The sequence below is a fragment of the Cherax quadricarinatus genome, chromosome 28 (assembly GCF_038502225.1).
Source record: "Cherax quadricarinatus isolate ZL_2023a chromosome 28, ASM3850222v1, whole genome shotgun sequence".
In the NCBI taxonomy this organism is placed as follows: Eukaryota; Metazoa; Arthropoda; class Malacostraca; order Decapoda; family Parastacidae; genus Cherax; species Cherax quadricarinatus.
In genome coordinates, this window is record NC_091319.1 from 29901317 (window position 1) to 29921480 (window position 20164).

General features: G+C 41.0%; 1 protein-coding gene across 2 annotated transcripts; it reads left to right on the plus strand.

The window, feature by feature from the left end:
* The first annotated feature begins 766 nt into the window (after positions 1 to 766).
* LOC128693296 (uncharacterized) lies at positions 767 to 18784 on the plus strand. Of its 2 annotated transcripts, XM_053782906.2 has the most exons (3): positions 767 to 1669; positions 17933 to 18218; positions 18529 to 18784. In XM_053782906.2, exons 1-2 carry the CDS (start codon positions 802 to 804, stop codon positions 18214 to 18216), a joined length of 1152 nt encoding a protein of 383 aa, XP_053638881.1. In that variant the 5' UTR covers positions 767 to 801; the 3' UTR covers positions 18217 to 18218; positions 18529 to 18784. The 2 variants fall into 2 exon arrangements, with proteins under 2 accessions (XP_053638881.1, XP_053638880.1); XM_053782905.2 differs by having other exon boundaries at positions 17933 to 18784.
* The last annotated feature ends 1380 nt before the right edge of the window (positions 18785 to 20164 follow it).

Sequence of the window (20164 nt, forward strand, 5' to 3'; positions counted from 1 at the left end):
TTGCAGTCTTTGGCCACCTAGCCTATACTCTGACTGTGGTCTTCTTTGCTTTTCCCCAGTCTTCATGCATTTGGCTGGGTTGAATTCGAGAAGCCAGTTGTTGGACCACGTGTCCAGCCTGCCCAGGTCTCTTTGTAGTCCTGCCTGATCCTCATCTTATTCAATTCTCCTCATTAACTTCACATCATCTACGAACAGGGACACTTCTGAGTCTATCCCTTCCATCATATCATTCGCATATACCAAAAATATGTGAATGACATGATGGAAGGGATAGACTCAGAAGTGTCCCTGTTCACAGATGATGTGAAGTTAATATGTGTGTGTGTGTGTGTGTGTGTGTGTGTGTGTGTGTGTGTGTGTGTGTGTGTGTGTGTGTGTGCACTCACGTCATAAAGGTCACATGATTTAATGACTGAGACAGGAAGCCTTTTGTTAGTCGGGGTGCACTGAGCGTAGAGTAAAATATTAATGTGTTTGACTGCCTTTTGTGATGATGAACGTTTACTGGTAAGTACTGCATCCACGAACTGAAAGAAAAAGTCTGTAGTACTAAATGAACAACTTTGAAGTAAGTGTAGCAGTTAACCCTTTACCGATCTTGGCCGAACTATTAGCGAAGAGGAAAAACTTGATAACAACCAAGTGGCTGTCAAATCATATCAGTGAAAGATAAGAAAACAGCAAGAGGACAGTCTTTGAATGTCACAGATGGAGAGCGGAAACCTTGAAGGACTCGACTTGGCTCAGTCTAGCTTATGTTTCCAGTGAGTAGGTTCATTGACGTGCTTTAGTTCTATAATGGAGAAAAAATTCCTGAATTTGTGTTTGATTCTGTGGAAGTGCATCGCACTGACCCAGTTCACAGTGTCTACTGCATCACCCTCTACCTCTCTTCAACACCATCCATCAGTAATTAAACCCACAGGACCTCAACTCTATTCTAGGCAGAAGTTCGCCCCAGTGCTATCTGGTACTATCTTGCAAGAACAATCTCTGACCATCATAAGAAAGAGATTTAAAACAGGAAAGTCCCCGATGGGTGAAACGCAATTCTGGATGGAGAATCGTAAAGAAAGATCTGTTTCACAGGAAAATAATTGCATGTACGACAACAATCATACCACTAATGACATCTCAAACAGTTTATATTTCACTAACGAACAAGGCATTTTCTTCTTGTTTCCAAAGGATGACTTTGAGTATGTTAGTATAATATTGACAGTAAACAATGGCGAACAATATTTAACGTTTACCAAAGAAATTCTTTGTGTTAACAAGTTAAATCGCTGGTATAAATTTGATTTTAGTACTAAAATAAAAAGTAAATGGCCAGCCAATTTATGGGCCGTTAATATTAAAGGAAACTCTTGTTCTAAATCATTGTCAACAGACTACTGGTACATATTCAACTGGTTCCGCAGCATTAGAGTGTTTGGCAAGGGAAGTTACTGTCTAACAACCAATGAAAGCCTTACCACACCTACTGAGACTTCCACAACAAGTGTCGACGCTTCTACAATCCCTTCAACAATCTCCTCGACTTTTGAAAACAACAGAAACAATACGCCGGAAGCAGGGGGTGATACGAGGCTCTTTGTCACTGTGGTCACCTTCTTCACTGTCTTCAGCGTGATTGTCGTTCTTGTCATTTCTTATCGCAGACGAAGTAAGCAAATTTATTATCATTTTGCAGAATTCACAAATATCCCACACATAGAAGAGAGGAGCTTACGACGACGTTTCGTCGTATGCTCCTCTCTTCTACATGCGGGTTATTTGTGTATCGTTCCAGTCACCGTATTGTGTCTTTTTTTTTTTATTTGCAGAATTAGTCTCAATCTTGGATTTTAAAGAAAGTATAAAGTATTCTTAATGCTGTTATTGATAACGTTTATTTCTTTTCTATTTCGTAGGAATTCAAATATTACAAATAATTTAAAAATGTATTAGAAAACATAACGACTTATCATTTCTGTTTAAGCTAATCATGAAAATTTTAAGAAATTATAGGATGAAGTAGAGAATATGTTCAACGACTGACCAGAAAAGTGAAAGAAAAAGGGATGTCAGGAAGTATTTCTTCAATTACAGAGTTGTCAGGAAGTGGAACAGCCTAGAAGGTGACGTAGTGGGGGCAGGAACCGTACACAATTTTAAGATGAGGTTTGATAAACCTCATGGGGTATGGAGATGGAGGGCTTAGTAGCGATCAGTGAAGAGGCGGGGCCAGGAGCTATGTCTCGACCCCTGCACCCACAAATAGGTGAGTACACACACACACACACACACACGCAAACACACACACACACACACACACACACACACACACACACACACACACACACACACACACACACATATACACACATAATACATGCAAACACGCTCATAGAGACAGATACTCACACACACATGCACACACACACACACGCATACACACACACACACACACACACACACACACACACACACACACACACACACACACACACACACACACACACACACACACACACAATGGGAGGAGGAAAAGGCAAAATTAGTGTTTATCCATGGGCTTCAGGAGATAAAGGAAAAGACACACATTGAAAGATGGCAGGCAGAAAGAAAGGAGATTGAGAACATCATCACAGAAACAGGTGAAGAAGACATGGTCGAAATTGTAGATTTTCAGAGAATAGGGGGGTACTTGAAGTGGAGAAAACGACCGATCAAGCTGATTTTCAGGACTGAAACAGTGCAGAACAGGATCCTCCAAGAGAAAACACGGTTGAAGTACTCGGCAGAGTACAAGAGGGTGTTCCTTGACAGAGACCAAACACAAACAGAACGACAGCAGCTGAGGGAAAGGACAAAAAAGCTAAAGGAGCAAGGGAGACAAGGACGGAATCAACAGAGGTCAATCAGAGCTGGACAGAGCAGCAAGGGCAAGCACACACAAAACCATCACCAGAACCCCACAACCTATCACACCATCCCAACACAAACTACAATCCATACTCACAGCTTCTACCCAACACCCAGCTATAGAATCCCACAGTACACTACCAGGTCTCCCACCCTCACAGGCCCCCCAAACCACAGTGTTGGAGAAGGAACTGAAGATACGGTGCACAAACGCTGATGGAATAGCAAATAAGTGGGAGGAGTGGCACGAAAGAGTAAGAGGCATCACCGGACATCATAGCTCTCACAGAAACCAAGCTTACAGGTATGATAACAGATGCCATCTTTCCAACGGGATACCAGATCCTGAGGGAAAGTCAGAGGGGACAGGGGGGTGGAGGAGTGGCACTGCTGATCAAAAACCGATGGAATTTTGATGAGCTGAAGAGAGGAGACAGCAGAGAAGCGAGCGATTACATAGCGGGAACGCTTCACTCTGGAGGTCCCAAAGTGGTAATTGCAGTGATGTATAACCCACCACAGAACAGCAGGAGGCCAAGGCAAGAGTATAATGAGAGCAATAGAGCGATGGTTGACACACTGGCTGCAGTGGCCAGGGCAGGACAAAGCTCCTGATCATGGGTGGCTTTAATCACAAGGAAATCGATTGGGAAAACTTGGAGCCACATGGGGGCCAAGATACATGAAGGGCTAAGATGATGGAGGTGGTAGTAGAAAACTTCATGTACCAGCACGTAAGGGACACTACAAGAGAGAGAGGAGAGGATGAACCAGCAAGACTGGACCTAGTATTCACCTTGAGTAGTGCAGATGTTGAGGACATCACATATGAAAGACCCCTTGGGGCCAGCGATCATGTGGTTTTAAGCTTCGAATGCACAGTAGAACTACAAGTGGAGGGGAAGCAGGAAGGCCAGAGTGAATGAAGCCAAACTACAAGAAACGGGACTACACGGGAATGAGGAACTTTCTGAACGGGGTTCAGTGGGACAGAGAACTGGCAGGGAAGCCAGTTAATGAGATGATGGAATATGTAATAACAATGTGCAAGGAGGCTGAGGAGAGGTTTGTACCCAAGGGTAACAGGAATAATGAAAAAGCCAGGATGAGCCCATGGTTCACCCAAAGGTGCAGGGAGGCAAAAACCAAGTGTGCTAGAGGGTGAAAGAAGTATAGAAGGCAAAGGACCCAGGAGAATAAGGAGAGCAGTCATAGAGCCAGAAATGAATATGCACAGATAAGAAGGGAGGCCCAACGACATTATGAAAGTGACATAGCAGCGAAAGCCAAATCTGACCTGAAGCTGTTATGCAGCCACATCAGGAGGAAAGCAACAGTCAAGGACCAGGTAATCAGGCTATGGAAGGAAGGAGGAGAGACAACAATAAATGACCATGAAGTATGTGAGGAACTCAACAAGAGATTCAAAGAAGTGTTCACAGAGGAGACAGAAGGAGCTCCAGAAAGACAGAGAGGTGGGGGTACACCACCAAGTGCTGGACACAGTACACACAACCGAGGAAGAAGTGAAGAGGCTTCTGAGTGAGCTAGATACCTCAAAGGCAATGGGGCCAGATAACATCTCTCCATGCGTCCTGAGAGAGGGAGCAAAGGGCTATGTGTACCTCTAACAACAATATTCAATACATCTATCGAAACAGGGAGAATGCCTGAGGCATGGAAGACAGCAAATGTAGTCCCAATCTTTAAAAAAGGAGACAGACATGAAGCACTAAACTACAAACCAGTGTCACTGACATGTATAGTATGCAAAGTCATGGAGAAGATTATCAGGAGAAGAGTGGTGGAACATCTAGAAAGGAATGATCTCATCACCAGCAGACAACATGGTTTCAGGGATGGAAAATCCTGTGTCACAAACCTACTGGAGTTCTATGACATGGTGACAGCAGTAAGACAAGAGAGTGAGGGGTGGGTGGATTGCATTTTCTTGGACTGCAAGGCGTTTGACACAGTTCCACTCAAGAGATTAGTGCAAAAACTGGAGGACCAAGCAGGGATAACAGGGAAGGCACTACATTGGATCAGGGAATACTTGTCAGGAAGACAGCAGTGAGTCATTGTATGTGGCAAGGTGTCAGAGTGGGCGCCTGTGACCAGTGGGGTCCCACAGGGGTCAGTCCTAGGACCAGTGCGGTTTCTGGTATTTGTGAACGATATGACGGAAGGAATAGACTCCGAAGTGTTCCTGTTTGCAGATGATGTGAAGTTGATGAGAAGAATTCATTCGATCGAAGACCAGGTAGAACTACAAAGGGATCTGGACAGGCTGCAGACCTGGTCCAGCAATTGGCTCCTGGAGTTCAACCCCACCAAGTGCAAAGTCATGAAGATTGGGGAAGGGCAAAGAAGACTGCAGACGAAGTACAGTCTAGGGGGCCAGAGACTACAAACCTCACTCAAGGAAAAAGATCTTGGGGTGAGTATAACATCAGGCACATCTCCTGAATCGCACACCAACCAAATGACTGATGCAGCATATGGGCGCCTAGCAAACCTCAGAACAGCATTCCGACATCTTAATAAGGAATCGTTCAGGACCTTGTACACCGTGTACTTTAGGCCCATATTGGAGTATGCGGCACCAGTTTGGAACCCACACATAGCCAAGCACGTAAAGAAACTAGAGAAAGTGCAAAGGTTTGCAACAAGACTAGGGGTATGTCTTACGAGGGAAGGTTAAGGGAAATCAACCTGACGACACTTGAGGACAGGAGAGATAGGGGGGACATGATAACGACTTACAAAATACTAAGAGGAATTGACAAGGTGGACAAAGACAGGATGTTCCAGAGACTGGACACAGCAACAAGGGGACACAGTTGGAAGCTGAAGACACAGATGAATCACAGGGATGTTAGGAAGTATTTCTTCAGCCACAGAGTAGTCAGGAAGTGGAATAGTTTGGGAAGAGATGTAGTGGAGGCAGGATCCATACATAGCTTTAAGCAGAGGTACGATAAAGCTCATGGTTCAGGGAGAGTGACGTAGTGGCGACCAGTGAAGAGGCGGGGCGAGGAGCTTGGACTCGACCCCTGCAACCTCAACTAGGTGAGTACAACTAGGTGAGTACACACACACACACACACACACACACACACACACACACACACACACACACACACACACACACACCGCAACACTGATAGCTGATGGTCTTAAACCATGCTCTGGACAGCTGAATATCATAGAACACTCAACAGGAAAAACACCCATATTGTAAGCAAGTTTATTTAGGCATACACAGGTACTGTGCATGGAGTGCCATAAATAGCAGCATAGTTGGAGAGAATCTAGTGTAGAGAAACTGGAGAGAGCCCAACAAGCCAGACAGCAATTTATTTTACTGCTAAATTAAGGTAGAATCCAGGAAAAAAGGCTCGGGTGATGAGGTAGTAACGTACACACACATGTACATGCGCACACATGTGAACCAAAGAGGGTCATAAATTTTCACATACAAACACTTGTAGTCCTTACCCTAACGGATACCTCTATGTAGACAACCTGTATTGTCTGCACAGACAGCCTATCCTGTCTGCCAGCTTAGTTCATATTTCGCACCACTCAGGTGCTGCCCTCTGGGCCTGCTCCAGGTCTGTGGGATGCTGGGCCCACACGCTCTCACTCTCTCAGCGGCCTGGCAGCAAGACAGAAGGCCTACTAGCTCTCTCCCTCATGAGCATGGCCTTCCCGGCCATGGGCACAACACACAAGCCTGTGTATCCACCACGACTTTACAAATAAACAAAGAAGCCTCGTGAAGACGTCTATAATTCACACCCCGCTTCCAGCTACCAAATAAACCCATTCACATTGGTAGCAGCGGTGGTCGCAGCAGTTGTGTTTGCCCGGAGGAAGGAAGAGGTATAAAGTCATCTTCAATTTATCACCCTATACAAGAAGCATCCGTCTCTCAACGAGTTATCCTGATGTCGTGTCTGCACGTTTCAGCATCCAGACACAGGTACAAGCAGGAACTAGCTGAAATTTACCGAATTTCTTCGAGAATTGTAAGTGGCGTCCCAGTGACCCCACACTACAGCGTCCCATGCTGTTTCTCAAGTCACGTGTTCAGCGTCACTTGTATGTTCTGCTGTTGTTGTTCAGCTCAGCACAACTATTTCAGCAAGCCACAGGTGAGTTTTGTGGTGATTTCTGCGTCCAGTGTGTCTCCCTGTGTTTGTGGGTGGGGAGGAGGAGGAGGAAGTGGCCGTTTCCACGCCTCGCCCATGCTCGCCCTACTCACGCTCACCCGTCTACCATACACTCACCACTGCCCACTCCCTCTGCTGTGTTTTCTGCTGTTTTTCGTGTGAATTCATTGCCAGAGCTGTGTATCCGAGTGCCCGAGGCCACTCGAAGCCACGTGGATCAGCAAGCCACGCAGATCAGCAAGCCATGTGAATCAGCAAGCCACGTGGATCAGCATGTCACGTAGATCACGAAGCCACGTGGATCAGGAAGCCATGTGGATCAGCAAGCCACGTGGATCAGCAAGCCACGTGGATCACCATGCCACATACATCTCGACGTCATGTGGGGTGTGGGCGATGTCACGTGGATCTACAAGCCACGTGGGTTACCAAGCCAGATGTCCCAGACCACATGCTGTGGCCTGCTGCCTGCATCACATTGACGTCACCGACGATGCTGCCCAACTTCATGACGTCACGATGTCTGCTGACGTCACCTCGACATGTCTGCTGACGTCACAGTGCTGCTGACGTCACCTCGCGACTTCACGCCTGACATCACATGATGTGAAATTAAGACACATGTGCAACATCTGGGTATCTTTATTGTAGACGCTTTGCTATCCAGTGGCTTTATCAATACATATTCCAGGACATAACTTGAGGATAGTAGAACTATGTACAGAAGATGAGGTAATCAGTCCCTCAACCTAGGAGTAGGTGCGAAGAGCACCATAGTCGTGGAGATTCTGAAGCAGAAGTTAGGCGCTTGACGCTTATATACTAACGTCAGGTGGAAGTGGGATGGGTAGCAGACGAGGGCATAGTCACTGGTAAGCGGGATTCCCCAGTGGAAGTAGGTCCTACCCAAAGAGACGGGTTAGTTGTAGTAGTAGTTGTCGTAGTCGTGAAGGTTATGTACATGCCCTCAGAATCAAGATTCCATGATGTTGCAGTGTCTGACAAGTTGTGCAAGAATAGTATACAATACCGACAAGATGAAATTAAGACACATGTGCAACATCTGGGTATCTTTATTGCAGACGTTTCGCTATCCATCGATACCTCAAAAGGCAATGGGACTGGACAACATCTCCCCATGGATCCTTAGAGAGGGAGCGGATATGCTGTGTGTGCCACTTACCACAATCTTCAACACATCCCTGGAAACTGGGCGACTACCTGAGGTATGGAAGACGGCAAATGTAGTCCCCATTTTTAAAAAAGGAGACAGAAAAGAGGCACTAAACTATAGACCTGCGTCACTGACGTGTATAGTATGCAAAGTTATGAAGAAGATTATCAGGAGGAGAGTGGTGGAGCACCTGGAATGGAGCAAGAGTATAAATGACAGCCAGCACGGATTCATGGAAGGCAAATCCTGTGTCACAAACATTCTGGAGTTTTATGATAAAGTAACAGAAATAAGACACGAGAGAGAGGGGTGGGTTGATTGCATCTTCTTGGACTGCAAGGAGGCCTTTGACACAGTTCCTCACAAGAGATTAGTGCAGAAGCTAGAGCATCAGGCGCATATAACAGGAAGGGCACTGCAATGGATTAGAGAATATCTGACAGGGAGGCAACAACGAGTCATGGTACGTAATGAGATATCACAGTGGGCACCTGTGACGAGCGGAGTCCCACAGGGCTCGGTCCTAGGACCAGTGCTATTTTTGGTATATGTGAAAGACATGATGGAAGGGTTAGACTCAGAAGTGTCCCTGTTCGCAGATGATGTGAAGTTAATGAGGAGAATTAAATCAGATGAGGATCAGGCAGGATTTCAAAGAGACCTGGACAGACTGGACACCTGGTCCAGCAACTGGCTTCTCGAATTTAACCCCGCCAAATGCAATGTCATGAAGATAGGGGAAGGGCACAGAAGACCGAAGATGGAGTATAGGCAAGGTGTCCAAAGACTGCAACCTCGCTCAAGGAGAAAGATCTCGGGGTGAGTATAACACCGAACATGTCTCCGGAAGCACACATCAACCAGATACCTGCTACAGCATATGGGCGAATGGCAAACCTGAGAACAGCGTTCCGATACCTTAGTAAGGATTCGTTCAAGACACTGTACACAGTATACGTCAGGCCCATACTGGAGTATGCAGCACCTGTTTGGAACCCGCACTTGATCAAGCACGTCAAGAAACTAGAGAAAGTGCAAAGGTTTGCGACAAGATTAGTTCCAGAGCTAAGGGGAATGTCCTATGTAGAAAAGTTAAGGGAAATCGGCCTGACGACACTAGAGGACAGGAGGGTCAGGTGAGACATGATAACGACATATAAAATACTGCGCGGAATAGACAAGGAGGACAAAGACAGGATGTTCCAGGGAGGGGACACAGAAACAAGAGGTCACAATTGGAAGTTGAAAACTTAGATGAGTCAAAGGAATGTTAGGAAGTATTTCTTCAGTCATAGAGTTGTCAAGCAGTGGAATAGCCTAGAAAGTGACGTAGTGGAGGCGGGAACCATACATAGTTTTAAGACGAGGTTTGATAAAGCTCATGGAGCAGGGAGACAGAGGACCCAGTAGCAACCAGTGAAGAGGCGGGACAAGGAGCTAAGACTCTACCCCTGCAACCACAGATAGGTGAGTACACCCACACTGGCTCGTAGAGCCAAAAATGAATACGTACAGGTAAAAAAGGGAGGCCCAACGCCATTATATATATATATATATATATATATATATATATATATATATATATATATATATATATATATATATCACAATGCTAGAGGTTGATCCAAGGCAGCCAGCTTTCAGGGACAAGGCTTACAGCTTTTCATTTCATCCCCTGCATGCATCAGCCTTACTGGAGATTTTAACACTACACTGCAAGGAATTTGCAAGAGCAGGCGAAATATTCACAAACAATGATCTCTGGCTGAAGGAGACTCGAACTTACCAACCTTGGAACAAGGTACGCAGTGCTTTACCAACCTAGCTACACTGGTTCAATACGTTGGCGTCTAGCGTGAGCTAGATGTTGATCCAAGGCAGCCAGCTTTCAAGCAGGAGGCTTACAGCTTTTCATCTCATCCCTTGCATGCTTGAAAGCTGGTTGCCTTGGATCAACGTCTAGCTCACGCTAGACGCCAGGGCATTGAACCAGTGTAGCTGGGTTTTTAAAGCACTGCGTACTGTGTTCCAAGGTTCGTACTTTCGAGTCTCCTTCAGCCAGAGATCAGTGTTTGTGAATATTTCGCCTGTTCTTGCGAATTCCTAGCATTGTTAAAATCTCTAGTAAGGCTGATGCATGCAGGGGATGAGATGAAAAGCTGTAAGCCTCCTGCTTGAAAGCTGGCTGCCTTGGATCAACGTCTAGCTCACGCTAGATGCCAAGGTATTGGACCAGTGTAGCTAGGTTGGTAAAGCACTGCGTACCTTGTTCCAAGGTTTGTACAACATGGGTTCGAATCCTTGGCTAGTGCAGTGTTGCTATTTATCAATACCACTCGTTCGTGGTTACAAATATATATATATATATATATATATATATATATATATATATATATATATATATATAACTATGCATGCAGAGAGCATGCATAGTTCCTTTGTATAAAGGCAAAGGGGATAAAAGAGAGTGCAAAAATTATAGGGGGATAAGTCTGCTGAGTATACCTGGTAAAGTGTATGGTAGAGTTATTATTGAAAGAATTAAGAGTAAGACGGAGAATAGGATAGCAGATGAACAAGGAGGCTTTAGGAAAGGTAGGGGGTGTGTGGACCAGGTGTTTACAGTGAAACATATAAGTGAACAGTATTTAGATAAGGCTAAAGAGGTCTTTGTGGCATTTATGGATTTGGAAAAGGCGTATGACAGGGTGGATAGGGGGGCAATGTGGCAGATGCTGCAAGTGTATGGTGTAGGAGGTAGGTTACTGAAAGCAGTGAAGAGTTTTTACGAGGATAGTGAGGCTCAAGTTAGAGTATGTAGGAAAGAGGGAATTTTTTTCCCAGTAAAAGTAGGCCTTAGACAAGGATGTGTGATGTCACCGTGGTTGTTTAATATATTTATAGATGGGGTTGTAAGAGAAGTAAATGCGAGGGTCTTGGCAAGAGGCGTGGAGTTAAAAGAAAAAGAATCACACACAAAGTGGGAGTTGTCACAGCTGCTCTTTGCTGATGACACTGTGCTCTTGGGAGATTCTGAAGAGAAGTTGCAGAGATTGGTGGATGAATTTGGTAGGGTATGCAAAAGAAGAAAATTAAAGGTGAATACAGGAAAGAGTAAGGTTATGAGGATAACAAAAAGATTAGGTGATGAAAGATTGAATATCAGATTGGAGGGAGAGAGTATGGAGGAGGTGAATGTATTCAGATATTTGGGAGTGGACGTGTCAGCGGATGGGTCTATGAAAGATGAGGTGAATCATAGAATTGATGAGGGGAAAAGAGTGAGTGGTGCACTTAGGAGTCTGTGGAGACAAAGAACTTTGTCCTTGGAGGCAAAGAGGGGAATGTATGAGAGTATAGTTTTACCAACGCTCTTATATGGGTGTGAGGCATGGGTGATGAATGTTGCAGCGAGGAGAAGGCTGGAGGCAGTGGAGATGTCATATCTGAGGGCAATGTGTGGTGTGAATATAATGCAGAGAATTCGTAGTTTGGAAGTTAGGAGGAGGTGCGGGATTACCAAAACTGTTGTCCAGAGGGCTGAGGAAGGGTTGTTGAGGTGGTTCGGACATGTAGAGAGAATGGAGCGAAACAGAATGACTTCAAGAGTGTATCAGTCTGTAGTGGAAGGAAGGCGGGGTAGGGGTCGGCCTAGGAAAGGTTGGAGAGAGGGGGTAAAGGAGGTTTTGTGTGCGAGGGGCTTGGACTTCCAGCAGGCATGCGTGAGCGTGTTTGATAGGAGTGAATGGAGACAAATGGTTTTTAATACTTGACGTGCTGTTGGAGTGTGAGCAAAATAACATTTATGAAGGGGTTCAGGGAAACCGGCAGGCCGGACTTGAGTCCTGGAGATGGGAAGTACAGTGCCTGCACTCTGAAGGAGGGGTGTTAATGTTGCAGTTTAAAAACTGTAGTGTAAAGCACCCTTCTGGCAAGACAGTGATGGAGTGAATGATGGTGAAAGTTTTTCTTTTTCGGGCCACCCTGCCTTGGTGGGAATCGGCCAGTGTGATAATAAAATATATATATATATATATATATATATATATATATATATATATATATATATATATATATATATATATATATATATATATATATATATAAAGGAATCTAGGAAGTAGATATTCTAGGAAAAAGGATAAATATACGGGGTACTAAGAGAGCAATGTGGCAGATATTGCAAATGTATGGAATAGGTGGTAGGTTAATGGAAGCAGTTAAAAGTTTTTACAAGGATAGTGAGGCTCAAGTTAGAGTATGTAGGACAGAGAGGAGATTACTCCCCAGTAAAACTAGGCCTAAGACAGGGATGCATGATGTCATAGGCCTAAGACAAGGATGCATGATGGGTTGTAGAGAAGTGAATCCTCAGGTGTTGGCAAGAGGTGTAGGAATAGAAGATAAAAAAAAACCTGACACAAAGTGGAAGTTGTCACAGTTGCTTTTTGTTGATGACACTGTGCTCTTGGGAAATTCTGAATAGAAGTTGCAGAGGCTGATGAAAGAGTTTGGAGAGAAATTGAAAATGAACGTAGGAAATAGCTAGGTGATGAGGATAACAAAAAAAAAACTGAGTAATGAAGTATTAGATATCAGATTGGAGGGAGGGAGTATGGAGGAAATGAATGAATTTAGATATCTGGGAGTGGACTTAGTCAGCAGACGGGTGCATGAAAAACGAGGTGAATTATAGAATTGATGAGGGGAAAAAATGAGTGGAGCACTGAGGCGTTTGTGTAGACAAAGAACGTTAACCATGGAAGCGAATAGGGAAATGTATGAGAGTATAGAGGTACCAACGCTCTTACATAGGCGTGAGGCATAGGTGGTGAATGTTGCAACAAGGAGAAGGCTGGGGGCAGTGGAGATGTTGTGTCTAAGGGCAAAGTGCGGTGTGAATATAATGCTGAGAATTTGTAGAGTGGAGATTAGAAGAAGGTACAAGGTATCTAAAAGTGTTATCCAGAGGGCAGAGGAAGGGATGTTTAGGTGGTTCACACATTTAGAGTGGATGGACCAAAATTGAATGACTTAGAAGGCTGAGTAGGGGTCGTCCTAGGAAAGGTTGGAGGGAGGGAGTAAAGGAAGATTCTGTGTGCGAGGAGCTGGGACATCCAGCAATCGTGTATGAGCGTGTAAGATAGGAGTGAGTGGAGGCGAATTCTTTTTATGACTTGACACGCTCTTCGAGTGTGAGCAAAGTAACATTTATGAAGAGATTCAGAGAAACTGGTTAGCCGGACTTGAGTCTTGGAGGTAGGGTACACTGCCTGCTCTCTTAAGGAGAGGTGTTGATATGTTGCAGGTTTTAACTGTAGTGTAGACATGCCTCTGGCAAGACAGTGATAGAATGAATGATGATGAAAGTGTTTCTTCGTTTTCGAGTCACCCTGCCTTGGTGGGCAGCGGTCGATGTGTTAATAGAAAAATAATAATGCACCTGGAAGGTGTGAGACACTAGTCTTCAGAAGAGGGAATTTTGAAAAAATGAGAGAATTTTTCTATACGGTGAAGTGGGAAATGGAGCTAGAAAGAAAGTCACCAAATGAGAAGTGCCAGGAGGCAGAGGTGACATTCATACCCAGAAAAAAAAATCTTCCAAAAAAGCCCTTGGTTCAATAAACGATGAGGAAAAGAATAAACGACGAATACAAGAACTTGAAAAAAAAACTATAGAAAGTGAAAGACTGGAAAACAGAGACGCGAATAGAAGAGCCGGAAACGAATAAGGAAAGATACGAAGAGAAGTTGAACATCAATTTGAGACTGACAACAGCAGAGCCAAGACTAAGCCAACACTTCCTTACAGCCACATAATAAGAAAGACGACTGTAAGACATCAGCTAATTCGGTTCTAGAAAGAAAGAGAGCTCACGAGTACAGAAAAAACAAGATTAAAGCGTTAAATAAATGATTTAAAGAGTTTATTGGTGTAAAGTGGGTTCACCCGCGGTACTAGAAAACATAAATACAACAGAGGAATTGGTAATAAAGAAAAAGAATTTTAAAGGAGCCAGACTTTTAAGCGAGCAATGGGACCTGACAAGGAGTCACCACTAGGGAGGATCTACACGTCAACAGACATTGGATAATTGCCAGACATTTTGAAAACTTTAAATAAAGTCACAGTATTTAAGATGGGAGAAAATTAGTATTAGAGTTAGTACTACTGTCTTTGATATATGGAAATGTTATACCAGATGGATCGAGCTAGATGTCTCTAATGAGGATAATAAAAGTCAATAAGGACAAAGAAAAGCTACAAACTGATCAGGACAAACCGCATGATTGGTCAGATAAATGGATACCAGAAAGCAAACCCAGAACATGCGCTGTTAGGAAGATTGGGCAAGGGGCAACAATTCCGGCACAGGGTACAGACTCTGGGTCCAGAGACTGCAGATCTCATTCGAAGCATAATGTCCAGCTTATCACTAGAGGCACACTTGAACCAAATATATTTTCTCTCCAATGCTCATCAAGCAAGTCTAAATTTTGCCTTCAGGACTCTTGAGAAACTCATTCAAGACCCTCTATGCGACATATCTGAAGCGCATCTTGGAGTATGCATCACCAACATGAAACCCGTAACGGAGAAACTGCAGAGGTATTTAACGAGACTGATCCCAGAGATAAAGCTGTGAGGAGAAGCTCAAAGAGCCGAACATCATGACATTAGAGAAAAGCTGAAGAAGGGAACATAGCAACAAACAAAATACTAATGAGAATTTGTAGGGTACACCGAGATAAATTGTTTGAGAGGTGACAAACTGGTATGCCAGAAAATATGTCTTCAGTCTCAAGGTGGTCAGGAAGTGGAATAACCTTGATGAAAATGTGGAGGAGGAAGGCTTCATACACAGTTTTAAGAGACGGAACGAGAGAGCTCATTAGGCTTGAAAGGAAATGTGGCAAATAGCAAGTCGAGAGGCGGGACCGGGAGCTGAGACTAGACCCCTGCAACTACATATAAATAAGTGCATATAGGCAAATACAGTACACACCTTCACACATGACAGGAAAGACTTCATTCAGAAAACTGATGCCTTTAGAGTGATGCCATTTCCAGGATCACTCAGAGCGACGCACGTTGTTGAGGTTATTCTAGAAGGAATGCACGAATTCAACATACCAGTTTATAAAATTCATTTAAAAGCACGGGATAGTGGTGCCCAAGCTGTCAAAGAATTTGAAGGGACAGGATGCAACAGTCTGCTGTTCTCCATTTACAGTGCAACTGGTTACCCATGATTGTATTCTGGGGTAAAGAGCAATAAAAAATCTCATTGAGAGCCACTTCAGCTACTCTCCTCTATCCTGCAGTAACAAGATGAATTTCTACAGCAAAAGCTCAATCAGAATATATGTAACACTTACTTAATGTTAGATCCCATCTGTGAATACAAAACAGCCATTCAAATGTATTGATTACATAATTCATACCTATTGTCACTTGAGGAAGCAAATAGAATCTAACTGCTAAGTTATCTTTTTCGTTGAAAGAATATTACAAAAAAAATTATGTCTCACGGAAAGAAATTGTCTTGACTTAGATATACCTTATCAAGCACAGTATTTGAAATATTTCAAAAGCAAAATTTGAGTGATCCAAGATTCTATGGCTTGGGTGACACACTCTCAGCTCTCAAAGTGTTAATATTAACTTGGTTTGTTAGTTATACAATAGACCACAACACGATACTCACAACTTTTCTACATTCCCGATATAATAATTTCTTCAATGTCAATGCAGTGGATAAGTCATGTAAAACAAACCTTGAGAATATTGATAATGGATTGAAAAAAACTCAGGAGAGAATTCATCAGCTGAAGAACACAGTGTACAGTATTTGATTTGCTTGAAACACCAAGCAGCATCGAGTTTGACGAAGGAGGATAAAATTACATATGTTGGTAGAACTACCGACAATATATTAGGCAAAACGACACAGGTGTAGACTGTAGAACTTGACTATGATTTCGATAAGTCTTATGAAGAAACTGCAGCCACCGTTTCCATCAACATCACGTCACAAACATTTACCTCGGAATTATTTTCCAAATAACAAAAAGTAACATTTACAACTGCTAGATTTCGTGTTATCACAAACAAAAGCAGAAATAAAGAAATATATAACATCGGCCTTATTAGCTAAAGAAGGAAATCTGCGAGTGTCGGAGAAAAATTAAGAATAGAGCGTCATGTGTCTTTCACTCACCGCGAGGCGAGCCAAAGCAGCATGGGTGCGACTTCTTGGCAAGTCGCAGTGTTATTAATGATACCACTCGTTAGTGGGTACAATAATATATATATATATATATATATATATATATATATATATATATATATATATATATATATATATATACATATATATATTCTAGGTAGTAGGTTGATAGACAGCAACTGCCCAGGGAGGTACTACTTTCCTGCCAAGTGAGTGGAAAACGAAAGCCTGTAATTGTTTTACATGCTGGTAGGATTGTTTTTGTTTTTTCTCTGCCCCATATACATGCAAGATTTCAGGTATGTCTTACTACTTTTACATACACTTAGGTCTCACAACACATATATTTACAAGCATATATATACACACCCCTCTGGGTTTTCTTCTATTTTCTTACTAGTTCTTGTTCTTGTTTATTTCCTCTTATCTCCATGGGGAAGTGGAACAGAATTCTTCCTCCGTAAGCCATGCATGTTGTAATAGGCGACTAAAATGCCGGGAGCAAGGGGCTAGTAACCCCTTCTCCTGTATAAATTACTAAAATTAAAAAGAGAAACTTTCGTTATATATATATATATATATATATATATATATATATATATATATATATATATATATATATATATATATATATATATATATATATATATATATATGCAATAAGATCACAGTAAACAGGTGATTTCAGAATATGCAAAACAACCACTCTGAAAGAATAGAGAAATTCCAAGCGCTTTCGTGACTACTCACATTATCAAGGAACTATGTTAGTTCCTTGATAATGTGAGTAGTCACGAAAGCGCTTGGAATTTCTCTATTCTTTCAGAGTGGTTGTTTTGCATATATATATATATATATATATATATATATATATATATATATATATATATATATATATATATATATATATATATATATATATATATATATATATATATATATATATATATATATATATATATATATATATATACACAAACACTGATCTCTGGCCGAAGGAGACTCGAACCTACGAACCTTGGAACAAGGTACGTATTCCTTGCATTGTTAAAATTTCTAGTTGGTCGATGCATGCAGGGGATGAGATGAAAAGCTGTAAGCCTTCACCCTGAAAGCTGGCTGCCTTGGATCAACGTCTAGCGTAAGCTGGACGCCAAGGTATTGGTCAAGTATGGTGAGAATGGTAAAGCACTGCGTACCTCGTTCCAAGGTTCGTAGGTTCGAGTCTCCTTCGGCCAGAGATCAGTGTTTGTGTATATTTCGCCTGCTCTTGCGAATTCCTTATATATTTATATATATATATATATATATATATATATATATATATATATATATATATATATATATATATATATATATATATATATATATATATATGGTTAATGTTGTAATGAGTAAGTGCCCTCGGCAGCGAAGTACTAATTGCCTGCCTGTTTCAGGAGTTGGCAGAAAAAAGACACCTCAGCCGTCATCATCACATAAGGCGATATGCATGAACGATCCCATCTACGAGAATGTGAACTTGGAGGAGCTGCAAGAAGACAAACAACCATATTCAAATGATCCAGTCTACACAACAGTGAGCTTGGAGTTGCAGGGAAGCAGAGGCTCGCACCATGACAGTGAGAACAGCATATACGGTGCTCTCATGGAATCATCCATATCTTCTAGCAAAAGGAGTTCAGCTCATGATAGCGAAAATAGTATTTATATGGGGATTTAGAAGTATGTATGATAAATGCTGATCTCTTTTCTTAAAAAATAAACTTAAAAGTTGATTAGAGCATATTTGACAATTAGTTCATGTCAGGTAACATTCCCTTTATTCTTTAAGTGTAATCTTAAGTTCATTATAAAAGGTCTCGAAAAGTTCATTTGTTATAGTCGCAGTGCTAGATATAGTTTGGTAAAATCTAGGAAGTGCATTTCCACTTCTTTGAGTACTCTGGGTCTTTTATTTAAGAGAGGTTATCATGTAAGCCAAGATTTAGAGACCTAGCTAACATAATGACGATATAAACTATATCATCCACAGGTGCACCTTTACTGAGCAGTCCAGTCGATCCACAGTAAGAATATGAACTTGGGAAGACTGAGATCAAAACATCCCTTACCAACAATGAGCGATTATTTGTTATTTTGTTTTCAGATTTTTATAATTCTTTTACTAGATCTTTTGTTGAGTTTACAATGATGAGATTTGATAAATTAATATTTGTTTTTGTCCTTTTTTTCTAACTGATAGAATATCAACTTAAATATGAAATAAATGTTTCAGGTAACAGTGTAGATTTTTGTACCTTACTATAAATCTACTCTTTCCCATATTTTCCTGCTAGTATGTTTATATAATTATCTGTCTTTCAACATATATATATATATATATATATATATATATATATATATATATATATATATATATATATATATATATATGTCGTGCCGAATAAGTAAAACTGGTCAATTAGCAAGAACTTATTTAAAATTAAGTCCTTTCTAAAATTTTCTCTTATACGTTTAAAGATATATTTTTTTCATTAACGTTAATGTAAAAAAATTTAATTTTGCACCAAAAGAATCTTAGAAAACTTACCTAACCTTATTATAACGAGAACAATTTATTTTAGCCTACCCTAACTAAATATATTTTAGATTTATTTACAATAATTTAATACTAAACAAACACAATGAAATATATTTTTTTCGTTAGGTTCAGAATGATTTTGGCGAAATTATTGCATACACAAATTTTCGCTTGTCCTATTAGGCAAGATGAGCGTTGCTATTTAAGCCAAGATCGCAAGTTCTGCCTATTCGGCACGACATATATATATATATATATATATATATATATATATATATATATATATATATATATATATATATATATATATATATATATATATATATATATAGGCAGAACTTGCGATCTTGGCTTAAATAACAATGCTCATCTTGCCATATAGGACAAGTGAAAATTTGTGTATGCAATAATTTCGCCAAAATCATTGTGAACCTAACGAAAAAAATATATTTCACTGTGTTTGTTTAGTAATAAATTATTGTAAACAAATCTAAAATATATTTAGTTGGGTTAGGCTAAAATAAATTGTTCTTTTTATAATAAGGTTAGGTAAGTTTTCTAAGATTCTTTTGACGCAAAATTAAAATTTTTTTACATTAACATTAATGAAAAAAATATATCTTTAAACGTATAAGACAAAATTTTAGAAAGGACTTAATTTTAAATGAGTTCTTGTTAATTGACCAGTTTTACATATTCCGCACGACATATATATATATATATATATATATATATATATATATATATATATATATATATATATGTCGTGCCGAATATGTAAAACTGGTCAATTAGCAAGAACTCATTTAAAATTAAGTCCTTTCTAAAATTTTCTCTTATACGTTTAAAGATATATTTTTTTCATTAATGTTTATGTAAAAATTTATAATTTTGCACCAAAAGGAACTTAGAAAACTTACCTAACCTTATTATAACAAGAACAATTTATTTTAGCCTAACCCAACTAAATATATTTTAGATTTGTTTACAATAATTTAATACTAAACAAACACGGTGAAATATATTTTTTTCGTTAGGTTCAGAATGATTTTGGCGAAATTATTGCATACACAAATTTTCACTTGTC

Bases quoted from the DNA above. Each gene is read 5' to 3' on its own strand.
- LOC128693296 (XM_053782905.2), top strand. From the start codon at position 802: ATGGAGAAAAAATTCCTGAATTTGTGTTTGATTCTGTGGAAGTGCATC. The intron at 1,670-17,932 runs GTAAGCAAATTT...TGCCTGTTTCAG, and splicing joins CATTTCTTATCGCAGACGAA to GAGTTGGCAGAAAAAAGACA.